Source organism: Littorina saxatilis, unplaced genomic scaffold (genome assembly GCF_037325665.1).
Source record: "Littorina saxatilis isolate snail1 unplaced genomic scaffold, US_GU_Lsax_2.0 scaffold_636, whole genome shotgun sequence".
NCBI lineage: Eukaryota > Metazoa > Mollusca > Gastropoda > Littorinimorpha > Littorinidae > Littorina > Littorina saxatilis.
Window position 1 is genome coordinate 14,917 of NW_027125747.1, and position 13,776 is coordinate 28,692.

The 13,776-nt window shown below is 39.3% G+C and overlaps 1 protein-coding gene across 4 annotated transcripts; it reads left to right on the forward strand.

The window, feature by feature from the left end:
* Positions 1-336: 336 nt before the first annotated feature.
* On the forward strand, positions 337-13,451 carry LOC138954218 (phospholipid scramblase 2-like). 4 transcript variants are annotated; one of them, XM_070326119.1, is made up of 5 exons: positions 337-437; positions 7,925-7,997; positions 10,303-10,410; positions 11,541-11,618; positions 12,922-13,451. In XM_070326119.1, the coding sequence occupies exons 2-5, from the start codon at positions 7,934-7,936 to the stop codon at positions 13,095-13,097; spliced, it is 426 nt and encodes a 141-aa protein (XP_070182220.1). In that variant the 5' UTR covers positions 337-437; positions 7,925-7,933; the 3' UTR covers positions 13,098-13,451. The 4 variants fall into 4 exon arrangements, with proteins under 4 accessions (XP_070182220.1, XP_070182217.1, XP_070182219.1 ...); XM_070326116.1 differs by lacking the exon at positions 337-437 and adding an exon at positions 2,010-2,157; XM_070326118.1 differs by lacking the exon at positions 337-437 and adding an exon at positions 3,831-4,072.
* The last annotated feature ends 325 nt before the right edge of the window (positions 13,452-13,776 follow it).

Consider the following 13,776-nt stretch of genomic DNA (forward strand, 5'->3'; position numbering starts at 1 on the left):
GTTGTGGTCTTGGATGATTTTTTTTTTTCATCTTCCTATCAATACTATTGAAATGCGTAGGGCAGCGTCACCTGTTATGTTCTTGTTGTTCTCTTTTTCTCTGTCTTGTTGCACTCTCTCTCTCTCTCTCTCTCTCTCTCTCTCTCTCTCTCTCTCTCTCTCTCTCTCTCTCTCTCTCTCTCTCTCTCTCTCTCTCTCTCTCTCTCTCTCTCTTTTATATGAAGTTGCTGAATAGAAATGAATTTTTCCGGGGCCTGTTGCTACCATTGAAAATCACACTGAAACTCGAGTACCCGAGGTCTGTTTGCATTACTGCAGTACATTATGTCTATGTATACATACTCTCTGGGAGCGTTCAGGACAGTCACCTGCGATCGCTGACTTCAGCAGTGCTTTCTAAAATTGCGCAAGCACATTTGATTTCGTCATAACAAAGGGTGAGTATAAGCTGTATTTAAACTTACTCGTATGTTAATTAGAGGCATAGAGGAACAACGGTCTTTCCTAGCTAATCTCCATTGACTACAAATCCACGTCGTCGATCTAAAGGAGATTGCGTCAAAGTGCGAATGGATGGGAGTGTTGGTCCCTATAATCTTCCATCAAAGAAGGCATAAAGTAAAAGACCGTTCAAGTACTATTTTCAGTACAATTGAGCTGACCTTTTAGTAACATTTTCTATACAACTGAAAGGACCTTTTTAGTAAAAATGTTCAGTACAGTAGAAAGACCTGTGAGTAAAATTTTCAGTACAACTAAATTGACGTTTTTTTGTACAATTTTCAGTACAATTGAAAACCGTTTTAGTAACATTGTCAGTACAACTGTATTGACATTTTAGTCCAATTTTCAGTACAATAAAAACATTCTTTTTTGTTGTTGATCGAAGCGCACCGTGACACGTGGGTGTTGTTGTAGTTGTAATTGTAATTTCTTATCCTATAGTACAATAGAATGTGATAAGGTAGGATACCTTGATCGACTGGCTCGTGCCAGGCACTTTGTTATAAGTTCTAGACGGTCGCAATGGCTTGGTGTTAAGACGCCGGCCTCTAAAGCGGAAGGTCGTGGGTTCGAATCCCGGCCGGGCCTGGTGGGTTAAGGTGGAGATTTTTCCGATCTCCGAGGTCAACTTATGTGCAGACCTGCTTGTGCCTTATCCCCCTTCGTGTGTACACGCAAGCACAAGACCAAGTGCGCACAGAAAAGATCCTGTAATCCATGTCAGAGTTCGGTGGGTTATAGAAACACAAAAATACCCAGCGTGCTTCCTCCGAAAGCGGCGTATGGCTCCCTAAATGGCGGGGTAAAAACGGTCATACACGTAAATATTCAGTCGTGCAAAAACACGAGTGTACGTGGGAGTTTCAGCCCCCGAACGCAGAAGAAGAAGAAGAAGATATAAGCTCCTGTCTTTTAGTCTAAAGGGTTAACGTGTCCGTGTTTCCCCAGGAGAGCGATTGAAATCCACGAAGGGGGTGGCTGCGGAGTAAGGTGCTCCGCTCACATAAATTATGTAAGTTCAGCAGGACCCACGACGCACTGCAGCTTTTATCCCAGCCCGCGCGCTACACGTTGCATGAAAGGAAAACAGGCCAAGTACTCCCCATTAGGAACGTCTGAGTGGCAGCATGAAAAGGTGTGTTTTTAAAATCATGCAAACAGTACAGTGAAATTAGGGCTTGCACGTCAATCTGAAGAGCTAAGATAAACGAGGGGAATTTACGTCATATTTCTTTTTAAACGCGAATTAGCGCGGGAGCTTCAAATGGAGCAAATAAAGCTGAACAAATATGAACCCCCTCCCTCTCTCTCCACCACCTCCGCCACCCTCCCCCCTTTCCCATCCCCCCTCTCTACCCACTTCCCTCCGGCATCTTTGAGAGCTTGTTGTCGGCTCCACAAACACTTTGACTCCTGGAACTATTGATTCCATTGACGCTTCAGGTAGAATGTGTAACGCCGAACTATTGGTAGTCGCTGTACTCTTTCAGTGCTTTTACAAGTACATTCACATCTGGGGATATTGAGACCGTTAGCTCTAGCAGCGATTTCGAGAGTGTGCAGACGATATTGAACCGTCAGTAGGACAGGCAGTTGGTCAGCCAGTCAGTGCCTATACTCAATCAATTCTTCACTCCTTTCTTCCAGTTCCAGGTATGTACATGATTTATATATATTTGAACGAAAATTGCCTACTTTCTTCCCAGATCACACGCCACAGACATAACTGAAGTGCAATGTATTCACAAATCAATTTAGATGTCTGCTTCTGTTCAACCGAAACATTTGCTTTTTTCTGCTGGTTTTGCAATGTTGTTTATATGTTAAATGAAGTCTTATATCGCGCGCGTATCTCCAGACTCGGACTCAAGGCGCAGGGATCTAATTATGCCGTGTGAGATGGAATTTTTTACACAATACATCACGCAGTCACATCGACCAGCAGCTCGCAGCCATTTCGGCGCATATCCTACTTTTCACGGCCTATCATTCCAAGTCACACGGGTATTTTGGTGGACATTTTTTTTTATCTATGCCTATACAATTTTGCCAGGAAAGACCCTTTTGTCAATCGTGGGATCTTTAACGTGCACACCCCAATGTAGTGTACACGAAGGGACCTCGGTGTTTCGTCTCACCCGAAAGACTAGCACTTGAACCCACCACCTAGGTTAGGAAAGGGGGGGGGGGAGAAAATTGCTAACGCCCTGACCCAGGGTCGGACTCGCAACCTCTCGCTTCCGAGCGCAAGTGCGTTACCACTCGGCCACCCAGTCCTCTATATGCCTCTCTTCAGAGCAGGGAATCCACAATTTCCCATCCTTATAGATTCCTGTATTGTATATGTGAAAGGTTTTGTCACAAGCCACAATTACATACACTGGACATGTGCATATCAAAATTTAACTTAGAACAGATAATTGCATTACACAAAAAATAAAGCGATCAGCAACATGAACTACAAACACTAGACTGGACAATGACAAAAACGTTACTCTATAATTGGTGTCTGGTCGCCCTGTCACATATAGACAATGCATGATCTTGCAGTCTTATTTTTTTCTATACGTGTATGACTCGTGCAGGAGCATTTTTCTGACGGCTGCATCCCCGAAATCTTCGGAATCAAAACAAGCGACTAACGTGTTTTTTTTTTAATGAGAAACAAAGTCTTGGTCAGTGTGAAGTTTTAAGTTGACTTGTGTTGGCTATGTAGGTACAATTTTACCATCGATAGGCAGGTTGAGCAGTTGTAGGTTTGTTTGTTTCTTTGTTGTTGTGTTACGTTGCGTTGCTTTTGTTTGAATATTTCTTCACACAGCTTCATGTCGCTCCCGGTGAGAGTTGTTGTTGTTGTTGTTGTTGTTGTTGTTGTTGTTGTTGTTGTTGTTGTTGTTGTTGATGTTGTTGTTGTTGTTGGTTTTATTGTTGTTGTTGTTGTTGTTGTTGTTGTTGTTGTTGTTGTTGTTGTTGTTGTTGTTGTTGTTGTTTCACTGTACTGCACTTTAACAAAATCACATAGATGCACATCGCACTCGACTACAGTTCTTTTTCTTTGAAAAGTAAACATGATGTATTCGTGTGTACTGTTGTCTGTTCTTCACGGTACAGTACTAAGCCAGAAACACTGTGACTCCGCTTCCCCCTCACCCCGCTACTCATCCCAACCCACCCCATCCTCAACCACCCTCCCACCCCTCCTCCCCAAACACCAAAAAACCCGGGTAGTTTCGAATTCAACTTGATGAAAACCTCTGCCTGTTATATAATTATACTGACACGTTTTTCATCGATTCGATCGATTCATTTAGCGGATCATGTGCCTGCCTTCTTTGTTCGTGGTCCTGGAAATGTGAAACCTGTTGTGCATCGTTGCTTGGTGACGAACCTGTTTTTCAATCAATCGGCGTTTGCTGAAGACTGCTTATATGCTACTGTGAGTGAAGAAGGACTGGGGTTATTCAGTTTCCTTACAATCTCGATCTTTGACGGTGCTATTGTAAGGTATAGACCGTGACACAGATGACAGTTCAGTGACGTGAAAAATAGGTCGAAATATTGACTCAAGGTGAGGAAATGTGACTTTCAACTGGTGTCGACGCGCTCCTGTTTGCCGGTCGGTCTGTCTGTGTTCCTCCTGTTACGTTAACGTCTAGGTCTGTAACTCTCTCTGTCTCTGTCTCTGTCTCTCTCTTTCTCACTCACTCTCTCTCTCTCTGTCTTACTCTCTCTTACTCTCTCTCTCTCTTTCTCTCTCTCTCTCTCTCTTACTCTCTTTCTTTCTCTCTGTGTCTCTGTCTGTCTATCTCTGTCTGTCGCTGTGTCTCTCTGTGTGTCTCTGTGTCTCTGTCTCTATTTCTCTGTCTCTGTCTCTGTCTCTGTCTCTCTCTCTCTCTCTCTCTCTTTAGCCAGTCTTCACAGAAGAGCAGTTAAGCTAATTATGCTAACAAATCACACTCCTTCAGTATTTAAAGAAAATATTTCTGTTGACGAAGTTAATAGAGTTGTTTTAGAAGTTAATAATATATTGAAGAGTAGTGCACAGAAATTAGGGTTATTTAAACGAAATAATTTTAGAAGCAGTATAAAAGGAAAACGGAAAATTTTCCATGGTTTAATGTTACATGTGAGAAAAAGAGAAAGTCCTTTTTTAAAGCAAAAAATGTACATAGAAGAATGAAGACTGCCTTTTCGCGTGAGCTCCGCACCAAAACAAGTCGAAGTTATAAACAGGAAGTAAATAAGCAATTTAAAAAATATCAAGCAGACCTTAAAAAGCCATGATCCAAAATCGTATTGGAAGATTATTAATGGAACACTAAGAGAAAAAAATGAAGAATTACCAAAAGTCTCTTCTGACGTTTTTTTGAAACACTTTAAAGGTATGTTTTCAGCAGGTGAAGATGAGGTTGATAAAAATGAATCTAATTTAAATGAAATGGTACATAATGATAACGCTGATTTAAATTGTATGATAACAGAAGATGAAGTTTTAAAAGCAGTTAAAAAGCTAAAGAATAATAAAGCCTGTGGAAATGATCAAATTATAAATGAGTTTTTGAAAGCTTCTGCTGGGAAGTTGATTAAAGTATATACAAAGCTGTTTAATGTAATTCTTTGTTCTGGACACATGCCCGACGAATGGTCTGTTGGACTTTTACGCCCCTTGTATAAGCAAAAGGGAGATGCTGAAGACCCAGCAAATTACAGAGGTATAACCCTGATGAGCTGCTTTGGAAAGTTATTTACCAGTGTTCTGAATAATAGGCTAACTGATTATTTTGATGAGTATTCAGTCATTGGTGAAGAACAAGCTGGTTTTCGAGCAGGTCATTCAACCCTCGACCACATTTTTACTTTACATAGTATTATTGATTACTTTCTATCAAAGAGAAAAAGGTTATATTGTCTTTTTATTGACTATGAAAAAGCATTTGATTATGTGAAAAGAGCTTTTCTATGGAAGAAGATGTTTGACGCTGGAATAAATGGGCGAATGCTAAATATTATTCAAAATTTGTATAGTAAGGCCAAGTCATGTGTTTTGGTAGGTAACCAAAAGTCAGATTTCTTTCAATGTTTTACCGGTGTACATCAAGGGGAAAACTTGTCACCTGCATTGTTTGCTGTGTATTTAAATGACTTACAAGCTTATATGTTTGATAAAACTGAACACCTCCCTACTATTGAAAGAGAGGTTGCTATGTTGGACTTACAGCCGGATGACGCTGAGCTGATGTTTAAAATGTTTATTTTATTATATGCAGATGATACAACCATTTTAGCAGAATCCCCAGAAGCATTACAAGACTCGCTTAATGTGTTGTCCGAATACTGCGATCTGTGGAGTTTGCGGGTGAACGCCAAAAAAACGAAAATAGTTGTTTTTTCAAGAGGTAAAATACGAAATTTGCCAGTATTCAAATACAAAGATGAATTAGTTGAGGTCGTGTTCGGTTTTCAATATTTGGGTCTATTTTTTAATTATAATAATAAGTTTAATAAATCACAAAAGTTGTTATATGATAAGGCCTCTCGAGCAATGTTTAGCTTGTTAAAGAAGTGTAGAAAATTGTCGTTGTCCATAGATATACAAATTGAATTGTTTGATAGAATAGTTGCACCGATTATGTTATATGGCTGTGAAGTATGGGGACCAAATTCGGTAAATTTAGCAACAAAATTGCAGCTACGTTTTTATAAGATTATTTTGAAATTGAGAAAGTCGACCCCAACGTGTATGGTATTAGGCGAATTAGGCAAATTTCCACTAGATGTCCTCGTAAAAAATAGAATATTTAGTTTTTGGTTCAAATTGGTGGATTGTAATAATAGTAATAAGTTTTCAAATGTATTGTACCGTTTTTTGCATCGCCTCTATGTAAATAACATATATGAAGCACCCTATTTAAAACATGTTGAAACAACTTTAAATGCTCTTGGTCTTAGTGGTTTTTGGCATGACCAGTTTAATTTACGATGTTCTGAAAAATGGTTTAAATTGAAAACGTTGCAATGCCTAAAAGATCAATATATACAATCGTGGTTTTCAGAATTAAATGAAAAAGAAACTTGTTTGAATTATAGATTGTTTAAAGATACATTTATATTTGAAAATTATTTGAACATTTTACCCAATAACCTAGCACTCTCTTTTTTACGTTTTAGAACATTAAATCATAAATTACCAATACAGAAAGGCCGAATGTTAAATATACCACAAAGGCATAACGAAAGAATATGTGTTAAATGCCAGTCTGGAGAACTCGGGGATGAATTTCATTATATATTTCAGTGTCATTTTTTTGAAAATGTGAGGAAAAGGTTTTTACCATTGTATTTTCGTAGAAATTCAAATGCAGTCAAATTTAAACATTTATTTGAATTAACAAAGAAACGAAAGTTATTGAATTTAATATATTTTATTAAGAGTATTTTGAAAGAGTTCTGATTATTTGATCACGTGGTTTTTTTTTATTAAAACAAAAACAAACACAGAAACATATACATTCCTGTAAAAAAAAAATATGATTACAATTATTTTGTTATGAATTAAGCTTGATTCATTTTCGGTTAATTAGAAGTGTTGTGTCTCATTAATACATATATCTTTTTTGTCGTGTTTATTGCAATTTTTATTTTATTCATGTAACCCTAGGGGTTTTTGAAATAAATATTGACTTGACTTGACTTGATTATAACAATTTGCAAGTATTACCATTTCAAAAAAGATTAATGTATAATAAAGGTGTTATGATGCATAAAGTGATGTCAGGGTATGCACCGGAGACATTACGTGATAATTTTATTTTGAACTATAACAGACTAAAAATCATAACACCGACTCCACGTATTGACCTTTTCAAATCAAGCCTTCGTAATTCGGGTACGGTCCTAGGGAACTCACTGCCTATTTTTCTTAAACATAAAACAAACACATACAGCTTCAAAAAAATTTAAATGTCACACATAATGCAACTAAACTGAATGCTGAATGGTTCATCAATTCATTTAAAATGTATGAGCATGTTAAACAAAATTATAATAATATTCAGATCTAGATGAAGTTATGTTAAAAATTGACACTTTTTATCATTGACAATTGTACTTAAAATGCAGTATGACAATTTATTTTTAAATTTTGTATCTGTATATACAGTTATAATGTGTTAAGTTTGATGTGATAGTTCTTTGATTATATTGTTTTCTGTTCTTGTTGACCCTATAGTAGGGCGAGGGCTGGATTTAAAAAAGCGTTATTCTTGCTTATCTATTACCCTCGATAATAAAGATTTTGTCTTGTCTTGTCTTGTCTTGTCTTGTCTCTCTCTCTCTCTCTCTCTCTCTCTCTCTCTCTCTCTCTCTCTCTCTCTCTCTCTCTCTCTCTCTCATTATTAGAAAAGACCCGTTGTTTTTACAGATATAAAAGATGTCACACCCTGCAGGCCCACCTCCCGTCGTTGCCCAGCCGGGACCAGTCATGCAGCAACAAAGTGAGTACACAGAATCAAAATAAAAGAACGGTATCTTATTGGAACGTTTAATTATGACAAAACAAAACGTTAAGATCACTGATCCTTTCCTTTGTAATATGTTATTTGTGGGGGAAAAAAATCACTGATCTTCGACCCAGCGGTCTTTTCAGTTTGTTTGTTTGCTTTACGCCCAGCCGACCACGAAGGGCCATATCAGGGCGGTGCTGCTTTGACATATAACGTGCGCCACACACAAGACAGAAGTCGCAGCACAGGCTTCATGTCTCACCCAGTCACATTATTCTGACACCGGACCAACCAGTCCTAGCACTAACCCCATAATGCCAGACGCCAGGCGGAGCAGCCACTAGATTGCCAATTTTAAAGTCTTAGGTATGACCCGGCCGGGGTTCGAACCCACGACCTCCCGATCACGGGGCGGACGCCTTACCACTAGGCCACCGTGCCGGTCGGTCTTTTCAGTGGACAGACAGACGCACACTTATAATACAGAAAATAAATCGGTCCTCCGAGCGAACTTCTTGACAATTTGTCAGATAAGTTTCTTTTCTGTAAATATTATATTTCTGTAATTATGCATCCTGTCAGGGAGACATGAGCGATAGCGTGGGCCGATGATTATCAGAATGCCTTTCACTTACAAATGAAAGTGTGTGTCTGTCGCTGGGTCGAAGATTAGTGACTGTAACGTTTCGTTTTGTCATAATTAAACGTTCCTATAACAAACCTGTCTTGGTTTTTTGTATTTGAATTTTGGAACGTTGGCAGTCTATATCTTTTTGGATTAAAGTATAAGTACATATTTTTGTGCAGAAAAAGATTTTGAAGGCACAGTATTGCAAAAGTCGAACATAAACATTATATCCGAATAATCCTCTTTTTTACATTCTCAAAAAGTATCTATTCACTTTTTTCTTAAAGTTAACTTTGCAACAAAGTAATTTTGTCTGAATCAGACAAAAACGCACACAACATCGTTTGTCATCATCAAATAAATGTCGCAAGTCTTTTTAGATACCTATACTCTGAATGGATTATGGTGTTTATTCAGTAGAAAACAGTTTTGCTTAAGTCGATTTGATTTTCAGCTTTACAGATTACATTTGACTTTTTCAACCCAAAGATCGAGTGGTCATGTAAATCTTAATAGGGAAGGATAAACAATTTCAGCGTGGTTTGCCGCTCATTCGTTCTAAAGAAAGATGTAGCCTACAATTCACAACTGAAACATGATAACAATGAAACTTTTATTAAATCACTAAAACAGTAAAAGTTTGAAGGCAACATATATCCGCAAGACACAGGCCAAAAAGTCTCATCTTCCAAAAGTTTGGACGTGAAGTACTTTCAACGTACATGTTGAAAGTACATTTAGTTGGGCAAACGTCAAATCACTCATCGAATTTTTAAAACCTGTGACCAAGCAGTCAACTACTGCATGTCTTTATAACATTTATTTTTAGCCATAAAAACACAACCAGTGGTCTTTCAACCAGTGTCCACCATCACCTTATTATATCTATGCAAAGAAGATGGCGTACACTACAAGGAGTGTGCAGTTAAAAAATAATTATAGGAGAACACAGGAGCTTGTAGCAATGCCGGTTGCCGGTCGATTGAAGTACGTCCCTGCTCTTTCGGCTTTACTGTAGAAAGGATTATATAGGTATTATCATAATTATGTATATATCATAGTAGTTATACAACAGTAAGAATACTACAGTAAGAATAAAGGAGTAGGATACTTCGATCGACCGGTGTAACACGAAATTTTTACTCCACGAAAAATTTACTCCGGAGTAAATATTTCGTACGAAATTCTTACTCCGAGTACACTTTTCGTTCGAGAAAAGAACTCCCCAAGGCACGAACAAATTACTCCCTCCACGAAATTTTTACTCCCCACTCTTGCGCACACGAATGTCGCGCTACCCTCCTTCCACGCCTTCCACCACCAAGACTAACAAGGGGACAAGGGAGTAAAAATTTCGTACACCTGGCATGGGAAGTTAAATTGCTCGTGTTGGGGTGAAGTAATTTATTCGTTATTTATTCGTCAGGGGAGTAACATTTTTGAACGAAATGTTTACTCGGAACTCATGCACCTGTCTTGGGGAGTAATTTTCTCGTGCAATGGGGGAGTGTTTTTTTCGTAAAGGGAGTAACTTTTTCGTACGAAATGTTTACTCCGGAGTAAAAATCTCGTGGGAGTAATTTTCTCGTGTTACACCGGCGCTTTGACACAAGTGTGTGTGTAGGAGAGGGACCACAGCACTGTGTCCGCCTATACGTCTGGTTTCAGTGGTGGCGATGCCCCCTCCACCCCCCGTACCTGGCTGTCCCCCCGGCCTGGAGTACCTGGCGCAGCTTGACCAGGTGATGGTGGAACAGGAGGTTCACATGTTGGAAGGTGAGAGAGGGAATACAGAGACAGAAAACACTGCAGTGTTGCTAATATTCATGGGGAAATCGAGTTTCAGTGTGTTTTCCAGTGGCAGCAACAGATCCCGGAGACAGTTAACACTTATTCAGCAACTTTATTAAAGAGAGAGAGAGAGAGAGAGAGAGAGAGAGAGAGAGACTGAGAGAGAGAGAAAGAGAAAGAGAGAGAGTGTGAGAGAGAGAGAGTGAGAGAGAGAGAGTGAGAGAAAGATGGGGGGAGAGAAAAGAGGGAGAGGTAATGAGGGAAAGGGAGAGGGTGGAGGGAGAGACAGAGACAGAGAGAAAGGGAGTGAGAGAGAGAGAGAGAGAGAAAGAGAGAGAGAGTGAGAGAAAGATGGGGGCAGAGAAAGAGGGAGAGGTAATGAGGGAAAGAGAGAGGGTGGAGGGAGAGACAGAGAGAGAGAATGAAGGAGTGAGAGAGAGAGAGAGAGAGAGAGAGAGAGAGAGAGAGAGAGAGAGAGAGAGAGAGAGAGAGAGAGGGGCCAAGATGGGAGGAGAGAGAGAGGGACCGAGAGAGATAGGAAGAGAGAGATATAGGACAGAGGGTTCATAATATACTTTTTCTGAGTGAGTGAGTGAGTGGATGGATGGGTGAGTAACCGAGTGAGTGAGTGAGTGAGTGAGGAAGTGTGGGAGTGAGTGAGTGAGTGGGAGAGTGAGCGAGTGAGTGAGCGAGTGAGTGAGTGAGTGAGTGAGTGAATAACGACACACTTGGACTAGTTTTTTGGTGGAACAGGAGGTTCACAGGCATTTAATTATGAGTGCGTGAGTCAATGAGTAAGCGACTGAGTGGCTGGAATGAGTAAGTTAGTACACGGAGGATTGATGGAGTAAATGAGGAAATACTGACTGACTGACTGACTGACTGACTGACTGACTGACTGACTGAATCACTTACTCACTCACTTACCCGCTCTGTTGACTGGTTTCTTTGTTAGTTTTGTGTATAGGTTGGTTGGTTGTTCGGTTGTGTGGCTTCGTTCGTGTGTTGGTTTGCTCTCTCTGCGTGGCCTCTTTTCAGTCGGTCTGTTCCGTCTGTGTTATGCCTGCATGCCTGGACTGCATTGATGGGCATTCTTTGTTTTGTCTTTCTTTCAGTATTGACTGGATTCGAAGTCAAAAACAAATTCAGAATCATGAACAGTCAGAACCAGCAAGTCTACTACGCAGCTGAAGGTAAGAGGTTTTATATGAACTCAGCAAAAACATTATTACAAGATTGGGTGTACTCGAGCTAAAGCATTCATTCCCGTGTCATTTAATACGTCTAGCCTTCTATGCAGTTAAGAGATAAGATTTTTGATGTGAACTCAGCAAAAAGATTATAAGGACATTTTTCGTACCCAACTAAAACATTCATTCCCGTGTCATTGTAGTTTAACCTTCTATGCCTTTAAAGACACGTAATGTGTCTAACTCGCCCACTTTTCAGATCAAAGATTTCTTTGACAGGGGTCACGTGAACGCCGCTCAAATAAGGGTACCCCCAAATTGACCCGAACATAAATCAAGATACCAATTAAAAAAATCGACGATAATTCAGAATAGGCACAACTAGACCAATTTTACATACGAATAGAAAGTCAAATCAGTTGTCTACTTAGAACAGTTGTTTTTTTTATGAATATCTTGCGTATTTCTTGCGTTATTTCTTTCCTACTTATGCAGGTGTCGATCGGGAGGTCCAAACACGGAATGTTATTACTTCAATTTTGAGGGGTACACAAAGTATTTCACTAGGATAGATTAAGATAAGCACTATGCTTGAGTTAGAAATCCTTAATGCCATAATTATATTGCTTATTTCATGATAAAAATTGAATAAAGTTTTGTTTAAACCAAAGCGCTTTATTTCAGAAATGTCCCAGTGGATTGCTTTGAAACTGCTTTCAAGATCTTAATTTTGCTTGGTTCTTGTTCATTGTTTTGGTTAAATATTTTTTTCTGCAATCTTTCCTGTTATTTTCCTCATTTTCTTCTCTTTTCTTTTTTTTCTTTTCTTGTATTACTTTTCTCGCCAATATTGTTTCTCACAGAAATTTTCATTCCCATGTAAACCGTCGGATTTGTGTAAACAAACCACCAGAGATATGGCCAAGCTTTAAGACAGAACAAAGAACAAAAATACATAGAAACAAAAATCACTTAAAGGCCCACTCCTCGTGAAAATAATTCTCGCGATAAGAAAAAAATCCCGAATGTGAAATTGTGTTTATCAATCCATTTTGTAAAAGCCGCTCTTGGCTTTTTAAGAAATTAATTCATAAAAAAAAAATCCACCTCACCACAGCATGCGGTCAGGTTGTTCATTTCAGGTATGTGTCTAAGCAGAGGGATGATCTTATCTCACGTAAAATCCTTGCCAGATCTGAGATGGTGAGCCAAACGAGAAGGAGTCCGCCTTTAAGTGATTCTTACACTGGTAGGCTACTCATGAAGCAACCCATATCTCTAATTTCTTTGTTTCTCATCCAATCAGAATCGGGCACGTTGATGCGCATATGCTGCGGTCCTAGTCGTGGGTTCGTCTACCACATCACAGACAATTTTAACCAGGTAAGCAAGACTATTTATCAAAAGGTAATTTTATTTTCTCGGAAATTTCATGCCCATCTTTGCAACAAAATACCAAGCGTTTACAACTATACACATTAGGCCAAAAAAAAAAATGTGTCTGTTTCTGGTAACATGGCTAAAAAAAATAGGGTCGGTAGGTAGGGATTTTTTATTTTATTTTTTTTTTTTTACCCCAAATGTAGACCAATAAAACTAACTTTAAAAATCGCGCAAAGAGACTGGATTCACTATACATAGAGACAAGACACTCAACACATTTACAAATCGTCAGCGGACTTTCGTTTTCACACGTTTTTGTTGTTCATTTTCTCACCCTGTCCTTTACCACAAAAAAAAAATAAAAAAATTTGAGTTTAGAAAAAAAAAAGTTTAGGGTCGGCGCCGAAATTTAGGGTCGGTCGGGTGACCAGAAACAGACAATTTTTTTTTTTGTGGCCTTACCTTACTTTTACCAAACTTGTAGCTACAATAAGTGTTTATCAACCACATTGCAGGAAAAGGAGAACCAGCTATTAATTATGTGCATATCGCAAAGAACAATAAGAATAAAAAATGTGAATTTACCGGCCCCCGTAGCGCAGTGGTTAGCGCATCGGGCTGCGGGCCGGGAGGTCGTGGGTTCGAATCCCATCAGCGTCATGTGGGTTTTTCGGGCTACGGTCGGCTCCTACCCAGAGTGGAAGTGCTATGGTTCCTATGGGAAGGCTGGGATCACACAGCCGAGTGTCATTCACTTAACGAATGCGACTTTGAGGGT